This window comes from Myxine glutinosa, chromosome 12 (assembly GCF_964187855.1).
Source record: "Myxine glutinosa chromosome 12, kmMyxGlut1.1, whole genome shotgun sequence".
Classification (NCBI taxonomy): domain Eukaryota; kingdom Metazoa; phylum Chordata; class Myxini; order Myxiniformes; family Myxinidae; genus Myxine; species Myxine glutinosa.
In genome coordinates, this window is record NC_136272.1 from 41946666 (window position 1) to 41970539 (window position 23874).

The 23874-nt window shown below is 43.1% G+C and overlaps 1 protein-coding gene across 3 annotated transcripts in view; it reads left to right on the forward strand.

Moving 5' to 3' along the window:
• Positions 1 to 23874, forward strand: part of LOC137437943 (uncharacterized) — an 81479-nt gene that overhangs the window by 16652 nt on the left and 40953 nt on the right. Inside the window, exon 7 of one of the 3 annotated variants that reach the window (XR_010986622.2) lies at positions 8240 to 13612. The exons of 1 other annotated variant lie outside the window; for it this stretch is intronic. Coding sequence is in view for 1 of the 2 variants with exons in the window: in XM_078766306.1 (XP_078622432.1) it covers positions 15353 to 16288 (936 nt within the window). In the remaining variant the exon portion in view is untranslated. Of the gene's footprint in view, positions 1 to 8239; positions 13613 to 14990; positions 22933 to 23874 lie in introns of those variants that run through there. One more of the 3 variants, XM_078766306.1, reaches the window with a different exon arrangement.

Sequence of the window (23874 nt, forward strand, 5' to 3'; positions counted from 1 at the left end):
ATCTCCTTACGGCAGCCTCGGATCTTTTCGAGCTCCTCCTTGGCCTGATCAAGGAGCTGGAAGGCCTTGGCCAGCTCCATGCCGGCCTCCTCCAGCTGCTTAAGGATCTTCGGGATGAACGACACGTGGGCATTTAAGAAGACCAAACTGAGCTTGATGTCCGCCTTTCCGAACAGGTCCTTGGCACTCCGGATTGCCATCATCGTTGCACACACATGTGCACACCCATGGGTACGTGTGCGCTGAGTGGGTGTGTACCCAGAGAGTGCACACCCGTCATCGTTCAGCTGGTCCACAATGTCCTTGACGGCCTCGAAGTGCTCGGCGTAAAACACCGCGGCGTCGATCCACGTCCCCCACCGAGTCAGAATGGGGTCCAGGGGGAGAGAAAGATTGGGCTGCTGCTCCTTCCAAAAGACAACACGCGACGGGGCTTTGACGAACACCTTCTTCGTCGTGGCAATCAGGTCGTTGACGTCCTTGAACATTTCTCGGACTGTCTCGCAGACACGGTGGAGCGCGTGGGCAACGCAAGTCACATGCAGCAAGTCCGGGAAGAGTTCTTTCAGGGCATGGCCGGCCTTGATCATATAGGCCGCGGCGTCGCTGATGAGGACCTTGAGGCACTCCGGCTTGAAATCAGGCCAAAGATAGCGCAGCGTGTCATTGACTGCACGCACGATCTCCCCGGAGTTGGTCTTCTCCAGAAACATGCACTGGACGAGGTGGGGACGAAAGTACCCCTCCTTGGACAAGCGTCCCGCGATGATGTTGGCCACATATCGACCTGCCGAATCGGTCGTCTCGTCGACGGACAGCCAGATGGGCTGCTGTCCGAGGTCGGCACGGATCCCCGCCAAGGCCTCGTCGTAGCACTTGTCGAGGTAGTGCTTTCAAATCCAGCTTTCATCGGGGATCTGGAGAGTGATGTGCTTCTCCAGGAACGACCGGAGGGCAGGGTTTTCCAATTTCGACCATGGGATGCCAGCGGCCAGCATCGCCTGGCACAGCTCCTGAGCCACGACGTCGCACTTGTGCCTCTTTCCGCCACCAAAGTCCTCCATGGTGGCTTGCGTGACCGTCCTCTTCTTCTTCAAGGCCAAGTTGCTCTTGTGGCGGTCTCCTCGGACATGTTGGGCCAGCTCAGACTTCTGCTTCGCCCGGAAAGTCTTTTCACAAGCTCGACAGAAAGCCGTGTCACTCGACACGTACTTGAAGGTGGCCCCATCGCCGCCAGCGTTGAATTCCTTCAGCCACTTGTCACGAAGAGCAGCACTCATCTTGATAGGAGACTTGTTCACACTTTGTGTACACTCTCTCACTGTAGTACACCGCCTCACTGCTGTACACGCTGGGGACGCAATGCACGCAAGTGGACGCAACGTTTTGTTTTTGAGATCGATCGCAGTTACAAATTTCGATCGCAGTTTAAAATTTCGAAAAATTCCCTAATTTTTTTTAGCGTTGCCAGACATTTTCGACCAAAAAGGGCATTTTATTTTATTTTTCCCGAAAAAGGGCGAAATTCTTTTTTTCTCCGAAAATAGCAAAATAATTTTTTTGCGCGCAAAAAAGCCGTTTTATGTGAAAATATATTTTTTATTTTTTCACATAAAAATCCGATGTGCAGTCATCAGTAATGGACATCTGATATGAGGGTATAGTGTGATGGGTGGAAGTGTGTTGTTCAGCAGCACAGTCAATGATCTTCGCAGCAATGAAAGTGAGAGTGAAACAGCATAAAAACATCAGCAAACCCAGTGACGCTCTGTAATGTCGAGTTATCTTTCTGCTGAGTCGTTCTTGTCGTTCTCCTTTGCTCGCTTGCAGTGTGAGGCATGGATCCAGCTGGATTTGCCCTGGCATTTCACGGCAGTGTGCGTAACAAGGAGGACTTGGTGGGGTCCCGTCCAACTTGGTTGCAAAGAACTTTTCCGCTTAAAAACTTTGATGAACACGAAGTCTCCGGGCTTAAAGGAATGACACTCGTACTCACTTGGCTCCGGCAAGGCTTCTTTCACCTGAGAATGAAACATCTTCACTGTTTTGGTCAAAGCAATGCAGAATGTGTACATCAAGTCATCCATCTGGTGTATATCCATTTCCTTGATCGTTAGGGGAGGGGAGTGGGGCACTCTCATTGGTCTGCCCATTAGAATTTCATGTGGGGCCAAACCCGTTCTTCTATTGGGCGTAGATCTCATCGACATCGAAGCAAGTGGGACAGCATCCGGCCATTTGAGGTTGGTCTCTGCACAAATTTTGCCCAATTTGTTTTTCAACACCCTATTCTGTCGCTCCACTGCCCCTGCCGATTGAGGGTGGTAAGGACAATGGAAATGAAGCTTTATCTGCATTGCCTTACACAGTTCCTGGACAATTTGTGCTGTGAAATGTGTTCCCTGATCGGAAGAAATTTTGCAGGGGACCCCAAATCGACAAATGAAATCTTTAAGCAAAAATTTCACCACTGATTTTGCATCCGCCCGTCTACAGGGGTAAGCTTCAATCCATTTTGTGAACATGTCGACAATTACTCGAACGAATTCGTACTCACCATATTTCTCCATCTGAATGAAATCTAATTGTACATGCACAAAAGGACCAGAGGGGGCCGGATGAGCTGCTTGTGCAGTCTTTTCCCCTTTCCACGGGTTATACTTTTGACACACCTGACATGTAGCACAATACTGCTCCGCCACAGGAGTAAATCCAGGTGCATACCACTGTTTAGACACAGACGCGGACATTCCCCCCTTGCTCGTGTGGGTCACACCATGAGCCAAACGAGCAATCCACGGTAACAACTGCTGTCATGGGGCAACAACACGTCCATCACTGGAAATCCACAATTTGGACTCAACATCATATACACATCCTGCTTTTACCCAAGTGTCCTTTTCTTGGTAACCAACAACTTCCTGCATAGCGCCTACATCCTCTAACGTTGGGCTACTCTCAGGAATTGTTAAAACTGCTTGTACAACCACTGGGCTTTGTTTAGACCTAGCTGCAAGTTTTGCTGTTTCATCTGCTCTAGCATTTCCTCGTGAAACATCGTCTTCCCCCTTGTGTGGGCCTCACACTTAACTACCGCAATTGCAGATGGCAGTAGAATTGCATCCAAAAGAGCAGCTATCAGATCTCCATTTTTAATCTGGGTTCCTGAAGATGTTAAAAATCCTCTCTCCCTCCAGAGGGTGCCGAAGTCATGTACGGTGCCAAATGCGTAGTGTGAGTCTGTGTAGATTGTCACTTCCTGATTTTCTGCCAAGCAACAGGCTCTGGTTAAAGCAAAGATCTCTGCCTGTTGCGCTGAATAGGTGTTCGGTAATTTTCCACTTTCCAAAGTCTCATTTTCCGTACATACTGCATATCCTGTTAGTTGCAAACCGTCCACTGCTCTTGATCATGATCCGTCAACATATAGTACCAAGTTTGAGTTTGGAAGTGGGACGTCTTTCAGATCAATGCGCGGTGTCAGCGCATGCGCCAATATCTCCGCAAAGTCATGGGATTCACCATCTTCTATTGTTGGCAGCAACGACGCTGGGTTAAGTGTTGGACAACGTTGAATGGTAAGGTTTGATGGTGTTAGTAACAGCAACTCATAGGTGGTTGCTCATAGGTGGTTGCTTCTATTGTTGGCTCGTAGGTGCTGTAGTTTGTCCTTTGAGGCCTTATGCCCCTTTTCTGCTGGCGCTATCAGTAGCCCTCCATGTTTCTGTGTCAGTACTGACTGAGCAAATCCTCCCTTCTCATGTGAGTACAGGAAGAAGTTTTTTTCATAATTTGGCAACCCTAGTGCTGGTGCCGATGCTAAAGCGTTTTTCAGTGCTAGGAATGCTTGTTCCGCCTCTGGTGTCCATTCCAAGGGATTTGGGCAACTTGGCAAGCTAATGTCCAACAGAGGGCGCGTTATCACTGCGTAATCCATAATCCACGGATGACAGTAGCCCGTTGCTCCCAAAAAGGATTTCATCTGCTTGATGGTTGTTGGTTTCGGGATAGTTCGTATTGCCGTCACTCGTTCCGGACAAAGGCGCCTCGTGTCCTCTCTCAAAATATGTCCAAGATATCTCACCTCTTTCTTGCAGAACTGTAGTTTGTCCTTTGAGGCCTTATGCCCCTTTTCTGCTGGCGCTATCAGTAGCACAACGGTGTCTTGCTCACATATTTCCTTGGAGACAGAGCATATTAGAAGGTCATCAACATACTGCACCATCACCGAACCTCCTGGAAACTCAACATCACTTAGGTCTTCGTGTAAGGCCCGTGAAAACAAAGTTGGTCTCTCTGTGTAGCCCTGAGGCAGGACGGCCCAGGTATACTGTTGGCCATTGTACGTAAATGCAAAGAGGTACCTTGAGTCTTCATGAACCGGAACAGAGAAGAAAGCGGAACATAGGTCCACTACAGAGTAGAACTTCGCCGTACATGGGATGCTTGAAAGAACGGTGATTGGGTTTGGAACCACTGGGTAAGCTGGAATCACACAATGGTTTATCGCTCGTAAATCTTGAACAAATCTCCAGGCATCCCTACCTGGCTTTTTTACAGGTAAAATAGGTGTATTGCATGGACTGACAGTACGAATTATGGCTCCTTGCTCCAACAAAGATTGTATCACCGGTGCTATACCGGCTTTGGCCTCTGGTCATAAAGGGTACCGACGTCTCTGTGGCAACGGTTTAGATTCATCTACTGTAATCTTGACAGGTGTCATACTTTTGATCCATCCTACGTCGTTCGCGTGTGTGGTCCACAAACAAGGTGGTACCTGATCAAGTGGGTCCCACGTGCCTTCAGTATGACGGTGAAGTGGAGTCGTGTATGCAGTGGTTACTGATACTTCACTCACCAAAAAGGTGGATGGGGTCACTCCTGCATTCAGTTCCCAGCAAAATCCATCTCCATCCAAGTCGTAAAGCTGCGATAGTTGGTTCTCAGTCATCCACCTTTCCCTCTTACAATCCTGCAAATCAGTTATCATTGCCCCAACATCTTTTGCTTCATACAGGTGTGACACCGCAAGGGTGACATGTAGGGTCGTCGTCTCAGGCTGTTTCCACAAAGGCAGTTGTTCTTTAGTCAGGTGCACTAACATACCTAGTCCATGTCTTCCTACCCACATGGATGATAGGTGTTTGTTATACCTTGTTCCCAGGTGTGGAGAAACTTCGTTGAAATACGTAGTGTCTTCTCCTGTGGGATCACAGTACGCAGTACAGTGAAGGCTTCCTTCCAGAAAATCCATTCTGTGGTCATTCACCCATTCCTGCACTTGGGGCACGTCATCCATCATTCTTATAACATTTTCACAAAAATGTTCTGGTATTGTCACGTCATCAAGTCTCCATTGATACACAGTAGGCTCAGTCACCATTTTCAATAATTTCAAAACAGAATCATGTGAGTCATGTGGCATTTCTAAGTACACACCATCTTCAGTACATTTGACGGTACAGTTCATCTTGCACAATAAGTCTCTCCCCAGCAAATTTACTGGAGAATTCGTTGCCAAGAGAAAAGAATGATGTCCAGTCAATGGGCCCACCTGTACACGCAGTTCCTTTGTTATAGGTGTTGCCATGGGAACCCCAGACACACCAATAACATTTACCTGTGCCCTTGACAATGGAACATCTGGGAAGTCAGCTTGTCGCAAAGTACTTCTTGTGGCTCCTGTGTCGATTAGAAATGGTACTTCCTGTCCACTTATCCTCAAGTTCAGTTTTGGTTCCTCTTCAGCGGATTCTGCAACTAAAGGAAATGCAGATACCTGTTTATTTACAAGGGAACATAGAGTTGTCTCATCCTGGCCTAGTCATAAGGGCTGGTTCTGAGGTTTCCAGGCAGGTTGCCAGAAAGGCTGCTGAAACTGGCCTGTTTTGACATTTTGGACTTCTTGGACCTGTGGTTGTTGGGCATAGTCAGTATTTTGGAATGCAGGGAGTTGCTGATTCCACTGGTATTGGTTCTGTCCACCTGGTTGGAATTAGTCCTGTCCACTGTTCTTCCCGCTTGTATACGGGCACTGGTTTTTCCAATGGCCTAGTTTCCCACACCGGAAGCATCTGCTCTTATCCTTACTCATGTTATCTGGTTTATCTGGTCCATTCCTTGCTTGGAAACCAGGTCTTCTATAGTCTCTTTGGTCTTGGGAGAATTTTCTGTGCTGTCTTTCCGGCAACAAGGCTTGTGTCTGCAAATGCATCAGCTTGGCTGCAGCTGATGAAACATTCTTTTCCTGCAAATGATGGAAATGCAAAGCATATGTCACTATTTCTGTAATAGGCTTACTTTCCCAGGCAACACACTGTTTTTCTACCTCTCCCTTCAGTTTGGGCAATAGGCCTTGTACAAAAAGTGGTTTCAAAGCATGGTCCATCTGTTGTACTGGTACTCCTGAATGCAGCCTGAATACTTCTCGCAATCTCTCCAGATAATCCGAGGGGTCTTCCCCAGTCTTCTGTTTACAAGTTGTTACCTTACTCCAGTCTGCCTCTGGTTGACGTTTTCTTATGGCCTCCAGCAATTTTCCTATTTGTGCTTTTGTTGCATCCCCATTTTCATCCAAGTCCAATTGTCCATTGTCTGCTGATTTCCATTCTGCTACCGATTTCAATTGAGCCAGCAGAGTGGAGTTTGGAATTATAGCAGGAAGAAGGATGTCCATATATCTGACAGTTGGCATTTGTGCATTTACAATCATCTGCAACTCATCTGCAAATTTACTCGGATCAAGCTTAATCGATGGCATACTGTTTTTTATTTCTCTGAGCTCATGAAATGGCCAAGGTCTGCACACAAGCTCTCTTTTCCCTCCTTGAACCCCTGGTACTTGTCTCATGGGGAAATTAGTAATTTGTGATGGTAGTTCCAAAATCCCTGTTGATATAGTGTTATGTTTTCCCTTATTTGGAGACACTCTTTGAGAGGCTGGTGGCATTGGGGGAGCTGGCCCACCGCTTCGCAAATGATAGGCTTGGGAACCCTGCTGAGGGGCAGAGTCAACGTGGTATACCTGCTGTACACTTGTAGCACCTGCTGGGGTAGTACCTGAATCATTCATCTGTCCTATGTCCCACTTCGCATGGTTGCAGATGGCACCTCATTAGGGGAGCCTGCAGCAGCAGCTCCTTCACCTGGTCCAGATGACACCACCTGTACTTGATCTGCCATAGATACACTAGGTGATGCAACAGGAGGAGCAGGTGCATGAGATATCACAACAGGTGCAGGTATGCCAACAGGTGGAACAGGTGCATGAGATATCACAACAGGTGCAGGTATGCCAACAGGTGGAACAGGTGCATGAGATATCACAACAGGTGTGTATCTGGCAACAGGTGGAACAGGTGTCACAACAGGTGGAACAGGTACACCAGATGTCACAACAGGTGTATATATGGCAACAGGTGGAACAGGTGCAACAGGTGCACTAGATGTCACAACAGGTGGAACAGGTGCACTAGGTGTCACAACAGGTGGAACGGGTACACTAGATGTCACAACAGGTGTATATATGGCAACAGGTGGAACAGGTGCAACAGGTGCACTAGGTGTCACAACAGGTGGAACAGGTACACTAGATGTCACAAGAGGTGTATATATGGCAAGCGCACCTTGACCACCAGGTACCACTCCTTGACTTCCTGCTTGTTCATAGGTAGGAGGTCATCGTCTGCCATACAAAGGTGATTCACTCTCACATCTTAATATCTCATCTAATTCATTTTGAGAATACAGTTGGGATTCAGGGGCTGAAGATGCCATTTTGCTTCCTACCTCGAGAGGCATCAACTTGGTTGAAAACTTTCCCATACTCTTTTGCATACCTTTCACATCACTCCTTAATTCAGAGAACTTAATTTTCTCATCCCTATTTCTACCTTCAACATCCCATTTATGGAAATGTTTCCAGCTAACATTCTCTAGTTTTTCCCTTTCCTCCAGTTCCTGCTCCAATCTATTTAATCTATTTCTTTCAAATGTTCCTTCTTGAGGAAAGTTCTTAGCATATCCTTCAGTCCATTTACTCCATTGTCCAACATCCTTAATTGAGTCAGGACCATGATGCTGGTACATATTGTGGAGGCATATATAATTATTTATATTCTCCCCTCTTGTTAAAATGTGTTTTTCTCTTGAAATGAAGCTTGGAACATTCTTGTTTCAGAGGGGTCAGGAAGGAGTGACCTATGGGAACTGATAAAGGTGTTTATCATTTCAACAGATAATAACTGTCTAAGATGGCCCTTAGAATTCTCCAAGATAGAACCCAGACTGTTCCACTGTCTGAGCCGGGAGAGTCTGTGCGGAGTCTTAAATTCCATACCATATATGGAAGTGAACATTCATGATATAAGGAAAATGGGACTTCGAGAAGAGAGCTGCGCTGGCCAAGAGCAAAGGAGAAGACCTGCAGATCAGAAGATTGTGCCATGCCACAACCGGCTGAACGAGGCTTCGTTAACAGTTCAGTTCGTTCTTAGTAAAGTGATTATCTTGAGTTAGTACATTCTGCCCTTCCCCTTAAAGTTTAATAAACCGAACAAAAGAACAAAAGTGGAGTCTTCCTTTTACAGTTAAGGATAAGAACACTTCCACAAGTGGTGGCCGTACGTGGTTGCAACGCTGGGGGGAGATCAGCGGCGGTTCGGACACGCCACCAAGGTATGTAAAGTCTGTTTGTGTGTCCGATATATTCTGCTAGTCTTCAGACAGTGTCTGCCAACTGAACCCGTGTGTGACCAAGAGTTGGACGCCAGAAACACATTGGCGAGTTCTTGTGGCGAAATGTTAACTTCCAAGCGATTCTTTGAGATTTATTGTGCAAAATGTCATCTCGCCGCATTGTGTGTACATCATTTGTGAATGATCCGTGTAGGTTGTAAGGCGTTTTGAATCACATTACGTCTTTTCCTGACGATGTGTGTGTTCAGTGTCCATTTCAGGACTGTAATTTTTACCATGTGAGTTTTGTCATCAAAATTATTTTTCCTGAATTTTGGTATTTTGAGTATTGTGTGGAGATTGGAAACACTCCTTCCCCCCTCGACCTCCGCTTTTCCACCCACTACCCACCACCATCACCCGTCTATTCTGATCTCCACTCCTTATTTTTCTATAATAAAATAAGGTCATCGTGAGTTAAATTGAGGCATTCTGAAACATTTTGGACTTTTATGATTTTTAAACAAGGTGAAATGGTATTGGAATTTGTGTGCTGGATTGAGTCGTCATTGTGTTTCACAGGCAGGATAAAATAAATGCTCGGGATGATGTGTGATTCGCATGCTTCAGGATGCAGCACATCGGCTAGCTGTGTAGCCTCTGAGCTGTGCGACTGTGTTCAGTGCGCTCCATTTAAATCTGTGCAGCTTGCGGTTTGACGCGGGGCACAGGTGGTTCTGTGCCAGGTAAGGTAATGCGTGAGACACTGCAGCAATCGCTCAGGGGGAGCGGAGTGTGGGGTCGGATGAGGGACTCAGTATCGGGCCGAAAGATAGGTGCAGGACGCACACCAGGGGTTAGGGCACACATCTACGAGGGTACGAGGGTGCGTGTGCTGAGTTAAACAATGGGATGACGTCAGTGTGGTAAATCGCTTTGCGGAAGGGAGGGATTACATCTTGTTATGTCTGAGATGTCTGTCTGAGAGATATAGAATTTCTTCTTCTTCGAACAAGGGTGTATTGGAACTGCTGTTCGTAATATTTGCTTCAGTGCTTAACATTCAGTTTGTACCAAAATATGTTTGTCCTTCATAAGAATTCTCAAGTTCGTTGTTTTGGACACCTCATTGAGGAGTGGGGTTGCAACCTCTTTTGGAGACTGTAAAATTAGATGAGCGGAAGTTCGAACGACAAGGTGCAGCTGTGCCGCTGATTCAGTGCCCCTTTCATGTTGGGGCCGGGGGTGCATAGAATGTGGTCGTTCGAATGAATACATTTAAATTTGTGTAATGTTTATTATTTGCATAAAATATGAAGAAAATAAATAACTCCATCACTTCATTTTTCCTTCTCTCTCTTTCTCCTTCTTTTCCCCTATCTCACTTTCATCAATCCTTCCCCCTTCTATTCATATCCCACCTTTCATCTCCCCTCATGCCCATCTTTCCCCCTCCTATCTCTCCCTCTCTGCCTGCCCCCTCTCCCCTTCTCAATCTCTCTGTCTCCCTTTATCTCTCTCTTCATTTCTCACTTGAACTCACTTGGGTTGAGGCTCCTATAAGAGCGAATGAAATGAATTTTGGAGTGAGTCATTAGAGGAAGCAAATGCTTCCATGGAGCAAATAATCGCTGTTGTTGTTGGTGTTGTTATTGTTGTTTTTTCCTTTCTCCTTACCTATTTTTCTTTCTGTGTGTCTCTTTCTCTCTCTGCCTCTCTCCCTCCCTCATCTCATCTCTCCATCCCATCCCATCCGTCACTCCTCCCCCACCACCGCACCCCCACCCTACCCCAACCTTTATCACCGGACACCCTAACAATCACCCCACAACCACCACACTACCACCACCACCACCTGTCACGCTTAGTGTCACGTTGATTGAAATTCATTTAAAGTTCCCTGCTAGCAGATAACGAGTTCTTCAGAGAAATAAGGACTCACGATGCCAACATCGACACACACACACACACACACACACACACACACACACACACACACACACACACACACACACACACACACACACACACACACACCCGCTAAAGTGAGATGGTCTTATGCAGATAGAGGCGGTTGTTTATATACTCTATTAAAACCATGGCAGCTTAATTTACAGATGAGTTGCTTGTGAGGATGCACGGAGCCATGTAACTTCATTATTTGGGTTGAGGCTCATACAAGAGCTGACAGATTGAGGTAGGTATGCTCTCCACTGAGTGCCGTTCTAGTTTTTTTTTAAAGAAGTCACGTCATATCAGTGATTGTATGAAGGATGTGAGACAGCATGCTTCCTGGGATGCACATGATTCCCGGGATTGAATGCAAATGCTTTGTAGATCCTGTCGATGTTATTCTCTCCTTTCTTCATCTCCCGTTCTCTTCTTCTTCTTAACTACGTCTCTCTGACTGTTAATGTCTATTGATATTCATGTTCTCGATGAATGAATTTGAGCGTATGTGTGGCCCTCCTCATCTTTTATTCTTCTTCTTCTTCTTCCAAATTATTTGTGTTGCTTCTTGCTTCCCCCATTCCTTCCTCTCCCCTCCCTCATTCCTTCCCTCCATTCACTCCTTTGTGCCCCCTCTAACCCTGGTCCTCTAACCCCGATTCCTCCCGTACACCCCCACCCCCCCCCCTTGTGCCCCCTCTACTCTAACCCTGGTGCTGGCCCTAACCCCCTCCCTTCCCACCCCCTTCCCCCAACCACCCTCCTGCTCCCTTCCACCACCTTCCTGTTCTGTAGCATGACGTTTTCACCTGTAATTATTTCAATTTGCATCTCGAAGAGGAAAATATGATATTTTCATTTTTTCGGCGGCCATCTTGGATGACAGCTCAGATTCATCCAATTTGTCTACAAAATGATGAGAGGCGATCCCATATTACTGGGATGCAGAATCTATGAAGAACAATTATTGAATGTACATTTGAAAATTTATTTTGGATTCGAATTATCATAGACACATAAATCAGGATTGTGGGGGTTTTTTTTTTTTTTTTTTTGCCAGGATTTTGCTCAGTGATTTTACGATGGCTGTGTTAAAACACCGACATGCTTGTGATTTTACACACTTGCACAGGTGATGTTGCACCTGTGAGGGAAGGTTTTTTTTGTCATTCATATCAACAAATGTAGAGAAAATCAAAATTGTTCTGTGCAGACAGACAATCATATGGGTTTAAATGTAATATCCTCTTTTGATGGAGGTCATAGGATGAGTGGGAAGCATTTCGCATCTTGGAGGGCCCCCAAGAAGCGGAATTGTGTTTCCCACTTGTAAAATGGGGAATCAGGCTGTATTGAGCTGAATGGTGTTTTATTGAATTTTATTTGGATTAAAATTGGCAGATTTTCCATTGAATAGGAAAACGGATTAGAATGGACAAATATTTTTTATCGGTTAAACCTTTTGGCTGACCTTTTGAGTTAATTTTCAAAATTGAAGTTGGACCAAATTTGGAAAAAGGGATTATGCTTGTTTGTCTTGTCTTGTTTGTCTTTTAAATTGGTTTAAAAGTGAATTCTTAAAAAGGGAGCATTGACGTCCTTAAATTGAAATCAGAAGATTGTGATGATTTTGAGGGAGATGATTGTGATTTTGTTCATCTTATTTATTTATTTATTTATTTTAATCATTTTTTTACAATTTTTTCTCATTTTTTTCATTTTTTTCCATTTTATGATTTGAATGAAAGTCCTCACTTCCTCATTATGTGTCCTTCATCCTCACTTCTCTTTTATTTTGCCCCCTCTCCCTCAAACCATGGCCCTATAGTGCTAAACAAGTACAAAAAGTTTTAAATAAAACAAAAGCCGCGTCGATGTTACACAATGCCTAGATGCAGCTGTGCCTATAACGTTGATGTTATAGGCACAGGACATTCCTATTGATTCGATTACTTGATGTTATTTTTGTGCAAAGTGAAAATATATCTCGGCAATTTCCCGTGTGTGGCGACGAATTTTTAATATATCTCGGCATTTTCCCGTCTGTTATTTCAGGCGGTGTATGACTGACCATGCCGCGATTTTAAAAAAAATATATCTCGGCAATTTCCCGTGTGTGGCGACACGTGAACGAAGCTATGCTCCTCTCCACATTATTGTGACGACGTATAAATTAAATATTTCATCGTGACGATTGTCATCAAATGGACGAATTTTTAATATATCTCGGCATTTTCCCGTCTTATTTCGGGCGGTGTATGACTGACCATGCCGCGATTTTAAAAAAAAAATCTCAATGGACTTGAAGTTACAGGCCTTTGAGAATTCATTTCGTTCTATAAAGGGCAACTTTCATCGGATTTTCTTCCCGTTTTTTTCAACCAAGTCTAAAACTATGTTAGCGACTGTGAAAAATGAAATGATATATCGAATTTGATTTGAAATAAAACTGTGTGAGAGAGGAAGACACCACGGGCCTACAAAACAGGCCTCAAAGCTATGCGAGTTAATAAAATGGTGGATATTTGTTTATATGAAGGCTCTCCCAGAATGGGTGGAGCTATGGTTCCCAGAATGGGTGGAGCTTTGAGGTTTTGTCTTCTCTGCAAGAACAAGAAGAAGAACAAGAAGAATAACAACAACAGCAGAGGGCACTCTATGAGCAGCGTCTGCGACGCGGCTAAAAAATGAGTGCGATGATACGACACAATTGAAATGGTTAAATGTCACTTTATGAGTGTAACGGTTCGCACAGAAAATTCAAGGCAGGGGATAGCATTAACACAACTCTGCAAGCCTTGTAGGGGAAACAAGATATAAAAAGTTATGAGTGCGACCAATAATACACAGTTATCTTTAGGATAAAAAAAAAGAGTCGTATTTCGCATAGTATTAACACCCCTAATTGTGGCTTGTTTCTATGTCAAGCTCTCATTTAATTTTCTCTTCTTTCTTTTTCAATAAAGAATTGATTTTTGATTTTTTTGAAAGTGAGTCTGCTTCTTCTTCTTGATTTTGAAATGCTTATACAGGAAATGTTTGTTCTGTTGAACGGAAGAAATGTTTATTGTATTATATATATGTGGTAGGTGGGCAACACCACAAGGCATACCTCTCTTTAAGGTGTGCAGAAACCCTGGAACATTTCAGCAATCAATACGATACTGGAATGGTGTATTCAATGTGGTAGGTGGGCAACACCACAAAGCATACCTTTTTAAGGTGTGCAGAAACCCTGGAACATTTCAGCCAGCATGACGATTTTTCATGTCAACTGAAATGGTGTAATATTGTAATATGGTCGACCTAGTGTATTTTTTGTTTGTTGATTATATTTTACGATTTTTTGGAACGACAAAGCGGCAGGCGAAATAGAAGCGATTTTAAAATTTTAAAAGTTTTTTGACGATTATTCGATATTGCTATGACTTCTTGTCAATAGGTATACTAAGTGGTCAGGAGGTAGCCTTTTGCTATAGGCAGTTTTATTTTTTATTGTTGATTATACCACATGGATGTGGTGATAAAGGAAATGTTTGGGGTTTTTTTCAAATGGATGGTTATGATATGACTGATTATGATAGTCATGATAATTATGATAATGATTTTAAGATCATGATGTTATGATTGACAGAAATGAGATCATGAGGTTTCGTGTAAAATGTTTGCACGGGCTTAAAGGACAACTTTTGAGCCCTGTAGGATTAATGATGCATGACTAGTAGGGTTAAATGAAGTGTCAAATTTCAGCAGGGTCGGATTACAATTGACAAATAGTGTGAATTAATTGTCATTTGTTGGTAAGAACACTTCAGGAGTTTTTACGAAATTTTAATTGTCAAGAAGTTTGGGTACCATTTAAATTGGGACATTTTCTCAGTGACCTGTTTCATACCTGGTTGAGTAATCTTGGCTGACTATCTCACAAATCTAGGGTTGGGTTGCCTTCAGTGGTTGCTCAAGTCGAATTTGTGATATAATGGCCAGACAAGATTGAAAAATATGTCAGATATGATCCAGAGGCAGAACGGTGATTTGTCAATTGACAAAAGGTATAGGTCAAAGGTGACGACCAATGAACATATATCTCCATCAATGGATGGAACTGTTTTGGCAACATTGGGGAACGGCTTATGTATAGAGTTATCTGATTGATTAATGAGATTTATTGTTGAATATTGATGAATTGATTTAATTGAATACATTGATTGATTGATTGATGAAGGTGAAGTCTCGAGAAAGAAGTTTTGAGATATTTGTGAGACATTAATGTGAAGAAAACCTTGGAAAAAGAGCAAGGTGGTGAGTCTATATATAGATATATGTGCGGTTACTATTCTGTGTGATTTCCCCTCCAACAGCACGGGATATCTGCGGATTCACCCATTTCATACTGATCCACTTGACCCAACTACAACACCGATCGGTGCGATGGGGGTGTGGACAAGCCACAGGACAGGGAGACTCTCTGGCAATCACTTGAAGTCATCAATTGAAAAGGTGGAGAGATTCTTCCTGGGAGACTACGGAGTCGAGCTTATAGGAATTAAGCTAGGAAATTGCGCATTCAACGTTACTCGGTATAAGGTGGAACAAATTTCAGCGATTTTTGCAGTACACACAGCCGATAGTGGGTGCAGGTGTAATCTAAAGTGTAGTCTTGGTAGTTATCTGGTACATTGAGTGCATATAGAGTGTTACTCACACACAGGTGAAATGGGGAATGGAGTCTCCAAAGAGAAGCAAGGTCAATTGGACTTGTCCCACAGAGGTGCTTGTATCGACTACATGCATCAGTGATATGGTGCAGAGTCACTTTAAGATGTGGAATCCTAGCATGAATGGACGAAAACAGGAATTCCCCATGGATGGTACTTTTGACAGGAACACATTGGAAACACTCAGAGAAGAAATAGAAGCACGAGGGAGACAGAAGTTGAAAGTGGATTGGAAACCATTTTATTACTGGGACGTTGAGTCTAGGGAGAGGGAGACGAGAACAAAGATGGGGGGTTTGAAAATGGAGGTGAAGCAGGTACAACACAGGTTGGGCAAGGCATTGCAGAGTAGTATGCCATCAATCAAAACAGATCCACTTCAATTCGCGGAGGAGCTGCGAGTGATTGTGGAAACTCAGTTGCCCACTGCAAGAGACATGGAAATACTTTTGAAGTGGTTAATTCCCAATACCACCACTTTGAGGGACTTAATGCATGAGGCAAACTGTGTCAATGCGGCAGATGGACAGTTGGACATGCCCACGGAGGCTAAGACAGTACAGATGAATAGATTGATAGAGGCCATAAGAAAATTGCCACCCGTGACGGATTGGAACACAGTGGTTCCATGCAAGCAGAAACCAGGCGAAGATGCTAGCGATTATTTGGACAGATTGCGAGATGTTTTCCAACTATATTCGGGAATCGACCGGGCACACATAGACAATGCCTTAAAACCTCTTTTTATTAATGGTTTGTTGCCACAATTGAAGAATGAAGTGGAAAGACAGTGTATTGCTTGGGAAGGCAAGCCAATGCAAGAAATATTGAATTATGCCTTGCATCATCAGCGAATTCAGGCCAGGAACATTGCTGTAAATGCCGAACAAATTGATGCAATTACAGACACAAGCCCTGATGACTACGAATCAACGCAATAGGTTTTCTGGGCAACAATGCAATAATGCAGCAGGAGATAACCGGAGATTGGAGTGGCATCCCAGAGACCCATAGATGCAGCCCAGAAATACGAGTGAACAGGTGGACAGACCAGGCAACGACAGAAACCGGTTTTCAATTGTGGAGAAATGGGGCATTGGAAAAGAAGATGTCCGTATGTCAATAACACGATTTCGCAAGGGAAAACCAAGATTAAGGGTACCAGTGTGTACAGGTACCTCAAATAACGAATAGGCCTTCATTGCTGTAGATCCCAAATGACGATTGGCCTCAACAGATTAGATCAAAAACCAACATGAATAACTGTTGAGGCTTCTTGTGTCTGAAAAGTCTGAGAAGTTTTCGGAGCAAGAATGACTTTTACTTTTTGCTTGGTAGCGACTTAATAATTAATTGATCAGATGCCAAAACTGGATATTTTTGGAACATGAATTAAAAGATCCAGAATTAGAGTTCATTTTGGAAGCTTCATATTTGTAAATTATAAATGTGGTTTTAGGGAGCATTTTGGGCCACACAAATTTTTTTTTTTTTTTTTTTTTTTTTAATAAAAGTGGAACATTGCTTTGCAAGTTTTTGGACGCCAGGTGACAAGCGTCACATGATTATAATGTGGGCATTTTGGATTATTCTTTTGCATGATTGATAGGTCAGTGGTTGACTGACATGTAAATGGATGTATTGTCAAATTTGGAGACATTATAGTGGGAACCAAAGGGTAATTTCAATGTGATGTTAGAGGGGTTTTCTGAAAATAAACTTTTTGTCTACTTGTGTGATTAGCGTTAAAACATTAAGGGACAAATTTTACGAAATAAAAAATAAAATTGACACATCTTGCTCTGTTAATAATGGTTCCAACGTAAACACATATACATAATGCTTGGGTTTGTGTACGTTTGAGTGTCAATGTTTGTGTTTTGTTTTATGTGTCAATCTTACAAGATTGTTGAAACCGACAATGTGCTTGTCTGGAAATGGATAGTTTCATGTGGATGGGATCGCATATCCAGAAAATTCGTAAAATAAAATAGAAATATCATTTGATTATGAAAATTATCCTTTCTGTTAAGGGCGATGGAATATGACGATTTGATGTGCTGGGTTATGAGCAGCCATTAATTTATAGTACAATTGTGAGGAGTTTTGGGAATCTGTTGTTAATAGAATTTATATGAGAATAAAAGCTATTTATGGATATGAGCTTCATAAAAAATGATGAGGGAGTACAAAATTATTCCAATTTGGAAGAGGTCTTATACTGACTTCACAGAGTACTCTGCTCATGGATTTTGACATATAAACTGGACTGTTATCAGCATATAAATTGTGCTGTCTGTATGGATATGTCTTAGGCATAGATGATATGGGCAGAAAGTAAAGAAACTTTTGCTGAATTGAACTATTGTAAGTTTTAAAAACGGAATGCATTGTGCATTCTTAAACCCAAGGGGCAGACATGAACGCGCTGTTATGTTATTTAACCTCGGAACGCGATGTTACATGTACCTGCAACATTTTGTTAATCTGGCACACCTATATTGGCATACAGGTGTTAGTAGTATTCACTAGGTGCATAAAATGGATGAGCAACAGTTAAGGGGGCGTAAAACCACTTATTTGGATATTTTCTACAAAAAAATAGGGGTTTCCATAAGTGGTAGCTGTACACATGGGATTTATCAAATTAATTTGTGGAGTCTCAACAAAGTTACTGGTAAACAGAAAGGAATGAATAGTAAATAAATTCTTCAATGCTGGGTAAATTAAATGAGATATTACAAAGACTTATAAGAACTATTGTTCTTCCTTATAGCAATAGAAAGAAAATTAGATCTGTTTCTAAAATGAATTTGTTGACCCTTTGAAGTTAATTCTTTGAATTGATTGTTTCACTAGTATTTTGAGTTCACATTGGAAATAGTTTGGTAGAGCTTTGCCTAAAACCTTTGGTTGTGGTATTTTGGAACGAATTGACAGACCATAGGTAGTTGCTAAGAATAGACACAAATATGGACCCTGGGAGATAGGGGGATCAGGATAAGGCAAATAATCAGATTTATGTTACATATTAAGGGATGTTTCTTTATTTACCTTTTAGGAAGTTTGTTAGTTTGGTATATAATGTTGAATGTCATTGACATATAATTATGTTCTAGGTGTGAACATATACAAGGGGTAGCTCACATGTTTTACAGATGGATACAGGTGGGACAAAGGGAAAGACCTTATCAAGACAAGCCGAAAAATCAGGGGGCAACAGAGACTTCTACTTCGGATACTCCTTGAAAATGGTGATATTCATCCGAGGAATGAGTTCTCTAGTAGTGGGGACTCTGTGTTGCATGCATTACTTCGGGGGTAATGAGAGAACAAAACGCAACATTGGTGGCCGACATACAGATATATGATTATGCGGTACGACATAAACAAAGGAGAAGTTTGATGGAAGATAGGGACACACCTTTAGAACCCGATGGATTACACGGGATTAATACTTTTTTTACATTTAGCCCACACAAGGGCTGATATAGCAAATGAAAGTAATTGTTGGATATGCACACAAATGCCACATTCTAGTGAGAACGGAGTACCATTGGAGGCAGTTCCTTTTGGTTGGGATGAATTATGTAGTCGCTTCCCAAAGAGGTTGGTAGCAACAATACCTTATTTACCGATGGCGATGATGCTAGGGAACGTTGGTTGGGAAAAAGGGGGATATCAATGTGAGGAATTTGCAGACAGTTATAGGCCTAAATATGACCATGAAGTTATGCCCCCTTCCGTAACTATTCAACAACAAATGAAAGGGCTCCTATGTTTTGTCCGACATCAAACCAAGGAGAATAATAAGTTTATGGGAAACTCCACCTGCAACCATTATAGTTACGAGTTGGGCTATATAAGATTGCTTGTCCCAGTAAGGGACACTAGCTTAAAGATGATATATTTGTATTGGGAAGGAACTTGGATGACAGATACTACATGGACCTATAATAATACATATTTTATTTGTGGACACAAGGCGTATGCGTATCTCCCACTGACATGGTCAGGATCGTGCTTTCTTGGTTTTGTACTTCCACACATGCGCTTGTTAACAGAGTCACCAATGCGCATCCTACATGCTAGGCAGAAAAGAACTGTTAGTATGGGTTGGAATGGTAGTATTTCCATTTTATGGAACCTGGAAGGCAGGCTATGAGCTATGGCAAATGGCATTGGCTATAGAAATATTGGCAAATAAAACAGCCAGTGGATTGACAAAACTTACAAGTGAGCTGGCAGCAACAAGAACCATGGCATTACAAAATCGTATTGCATTAGATATGCTGTTAGCGGAAAAAGGAGCTACATGCGCAGTGATTGGTACAGATTGTTGTACATATATACCTGATAATTCGGGAGACGTTTATAACATAGCCGACACAATAAGACAAGAGGGAGCAAGATATGATTATGTGAAAGGGGGTGCCTTTGCATGGTTGGAAAACACATTCGGAGGAGTGGCAGCTAAGATACTCCAATACTTGTTTGTTGGACTAGTAGTTATATTGGCAATAGTTTTAGTGGTGGCTTGCTTGAAAACCTTAGTAACGGTGGGTTTGAATAAGATAACAAATAACACTATGATAGTGCATGAAGCACCACATGCAGAAATAAATGAAGCAACAAATGAGGAAATACATGTGGAACCACAAGAGGAAGACTTATGGCAACATAAATGTTGAGATTAAAAGATTGAATCAAGTGATGTTGCAAATGAATACAGCAGACCTAAGATAAGGGCATGACAAACCATTGTGAATTGTGTCCGTTTTACGAGTTAGTGAACTCATATCACCATAAGTTACACTATTAAAAGAAAAAGTGAGGAGGACTATGCTAATAATACATTATGCATAGTTTGCTGATTTGAATCATGATTTGTTGGGAATTAGATATTCCTGTTGATGATTTTAATTATATACACTTAACTATGTAATAGTTACTTACTATGTAATAGTTACTTAACTACTTAACTTAACTATGTAATATCATAGTTGATGATCTGATCTCTCCATACAGGTTGCTTCTGACAAACCAGACGTGATCTGCTTAACAGAAACCTTCCTCCTTCATGATGTCTCTGATTCCTTGGTATCTCTCCCAGGTTACTCCCTCCTCCGGTATGATAGACCTGAGCCTCGTCCTGGAGGTGGGGTTGCTATCTTTATAAAAAAACTCTCTTCCTCACTCGCCCTGCACTGCCCTCTCTCCACCTCACCCCCAGGAATACCTTTGGCTACGGCTTCCCCTTCGCTCCCACCTTTTGTTCATATGCGTGTTGTACCGTCCACCAAACAGTGATGACTCCATCTACTTCTCGCTGTCTGATAATATGGACCAACTTCTATCTACCCATCCCAACTCTCTCTTCCTCATATGTGGTGATTTCAACTGTCACCATGCCAGTTGGCTGGGGGTGGGTACCTCTCTCACCAGCCATGGCTCTTCAGCAAAGGACTTCTGTGACTCACTGGGACTGACACAATCTGTCAATTTCCCAACCCGGATCTCAGTCAACGGAGAATCTTCTCTTCTGGACTTGGTTATGACTAACTTCCCTGAAAATGTCTGCTGCTCTTCTTCTGCTCCAATCGGCTCTTCTGATCATGTGCTTGTTAAAGTGGACATCTCTCTGACCATTTTCAGAGAGCCTCCTCAGCGTCGACGAGTCTGGCATTTCACTCAGGCCAACTGGCACGGTCTTCAAGCAGCCATCAATCATCTGGACTGGTCTCCCATCTCTACTGCCTCTGACATCAACTCATCCTGGGAATTCTTCCAAAGTAAATTGCTCTCTCTCATGCACAGATTTATCCCTTCTCGTCTTCAGTTGTCATACCCTTCCTCCCGTCCATGGTACACGGAATCTTGTGGTGAGGCTATTGCCCAGAAACAACTTGCTTTCGTCTCCTGGAAAGCAAATCCAACGGAAGGAAATCTCATTTCCTTTCACAAAGCCCGAAACAAGTGTGTGTCCACCCTCAAGAGAGCCAGGAAACAATATCTCTCCGTCCTCAGGACCGAACTCTCTTATCTGTCTCCCTCTTCCAAATCCTGGTGGCATCTGGTGAAATCTGTTTCTGGTGTTTGTTCCCCCTCCATCCCCTCCCTCACCTTAAATGGCCACACGGCTGACTCCGCACGTGAAAAAGCTGAATGCCTCAACTCTGTGTTTGCCTCTAAATCTTGTGTCCCAAACCCATCCCTCTCTGTCCCCACCGTACCCAGTCGTACCCAGCTGCTCCTGGACTCTGTGTCCTTTCCTCCTGACAAGGTGGAAAAGTTTCTGTCAACCCTCGACTCTGATTCTGCAACTGGACCTGACGGCATCAGCCCATGTGTCCTAAAATCTTGTTCTTCCGCTCTTTCACTCCCTCTCTCTGTTCTCTTCACACTCTCTTTTGCTCAAGGTCATCTGCCATCTGCTTGGAAATCTGCCAACATCACCGCTTTGCACAAAAAAGGTGCAAAAACAGATCCCAGCAACTACAGACGAATCAGCCTTCTCTCAATAATTATCAGTAAAGTCATGGAATCCATCATTGCTTCAGATATGAAATCTTTCCTCTTCTCCAATGGCTTGATCTCTGATCATCAATTTAGTTTCAGACCTGGTCACTCTACTCTGGACATGCTGCTACTGCTTTCTCAGCAATGGATGGAGGTCCTCAATGCCAAACAGGAAATCAGAGCTGTCTCCCTTGACATATCACGTGCCTTCGATACGGTCTGGCACCCTGCTCTGCTCACCAAACACTCCTCTGTTGGTATCCATGGAAATCTCCACGCATGGCTGGCGGTCCTCCTCTCTAGTCGTAGTCAATGTGTGGCCCTGAATGGGTTTCTCTCATCTCCTCTTCCTGTTCAGGCTGGAGTTCTCCAAGGCAGTGTTCTGGGCCCTGTGCTTTTTCTGGTCTTCATCAATGAGCTATAATGGCTTAATCGGGCTAAAATGGCTTAATTGGGCTAAAATGGCTTAATTGGGCTAAAATGGCTTAATCGGACTAAAATGGCTTAATTGGGCTAAAATGGCTTAATTGGGCTAAAATGGCTTAATTGGGCTATAATGGCTTAATCAGGCTATAATGGCTTAATCAAGCTAAAATGCCTTAATCGGGCTAAAATGGCTTAATCGGGCTAAAATGGCTTAATTGGGCTATAATGGCTTAATCAGGCTATAATGGCTTAATCAGGCTAAAATGGCTTAAATCGGCTAAAATGGCTTAATTGGGCTAAAATGGCTTAATCAGGCTATAATGGCTTAATCAGGCTAAAATGGCTTAATTGGGCTATAATGGCTTAATTGGGCTAAAATGGCTTAATTGGGCTATAATGGCTTAATCAGGCTATAATGGCTTAATCGGGCTAAAATGGCTTAATCGGGCTAAAATGGCTTAATCGGGCTAAAATGGCTTAGTTGGGCTACAATGGCTTACTCAGGCTATAATGGCTTAATCGGGCTATAATGGCTTAATCGGGCTAAAATGGCTTAATCGGGCTAAAATGGCTTAATCGGGCTAAAATGGCTTAATCGGGCTAAAATGGCTTAATCGGGCTAAAATGGCTTAATCGGGCTATAATGGCTTAATCGGGCTATAATGGCTTAATCGGGCTAAAATGGCTTAATCGGGCTATAATGGCTTAATCGGGCTATAATGGCTTAATCGGGCTAAAATGGCTTAATCGGGCTAAAATGGCTTAATCGGGCTAAAATGGCTTAATCGGGCTAAAATGGCTTATTCGGCCTAAAATGGCTTAATTGGGCAAAAATGGCTTAATCGGGCTATAATGGCTTAATCGGGCTATAATGGCTTAATCGGGCTAAAATGGCTTAATCGGGCTAAAATGGCTTAATCGGGCTAAAATGGCTTAATCGGGCTAAAATGGCTTAATCGGGCTAAAATGGCTTAATCGGGCTAAAATGGCTTAATCGGGCTAAAATGGCTTAATCGGGCTAAAATGGCTTAATCGGGCTAAAATGGCTTAATCGGGCTATAATGGCTTAATCGGGCTAAAATGGCTTAATCGGGCTAAAATGGCTTAATCGGGCTAAAATGGCTTAATCGGGCTAAAATGGCTTAATCGGGCTAAAATGGCTTAATCGGGCTAAAATGGCTTAATCGGGCTATAATGGCTTAATCGGGCTAAAATGGCTTAATCGGGCTAAAATGGCTTAATCGGGCTAAAATGGCTTAATCGGGCTAAAATGGCTTAATCGGGCTAAAATGGCTTAATCGGGCTAAAATGGCTTAATCGGGCTAAAATGGCTTAATCGGGCTAAAATGGCTTAATCGGGCTAAAATGGCTTAATCGGGCTAAAATGGCTTATTCGGCCTAAAATGGCTTAATTGGGCAAAAATGGCTTAATCGGGCTATAATGGCTTAATCGGGCTATAATGGCTTAATCGGGCTAAAATGGCTTAATCGGGCTAAAATGGCTTAATCGGGCTAAAATGGCTTAATCGGGCTAAAATGGCTTAATCGGGCTAAAATGGCTTAATCGGGCTAAAATGGCTTA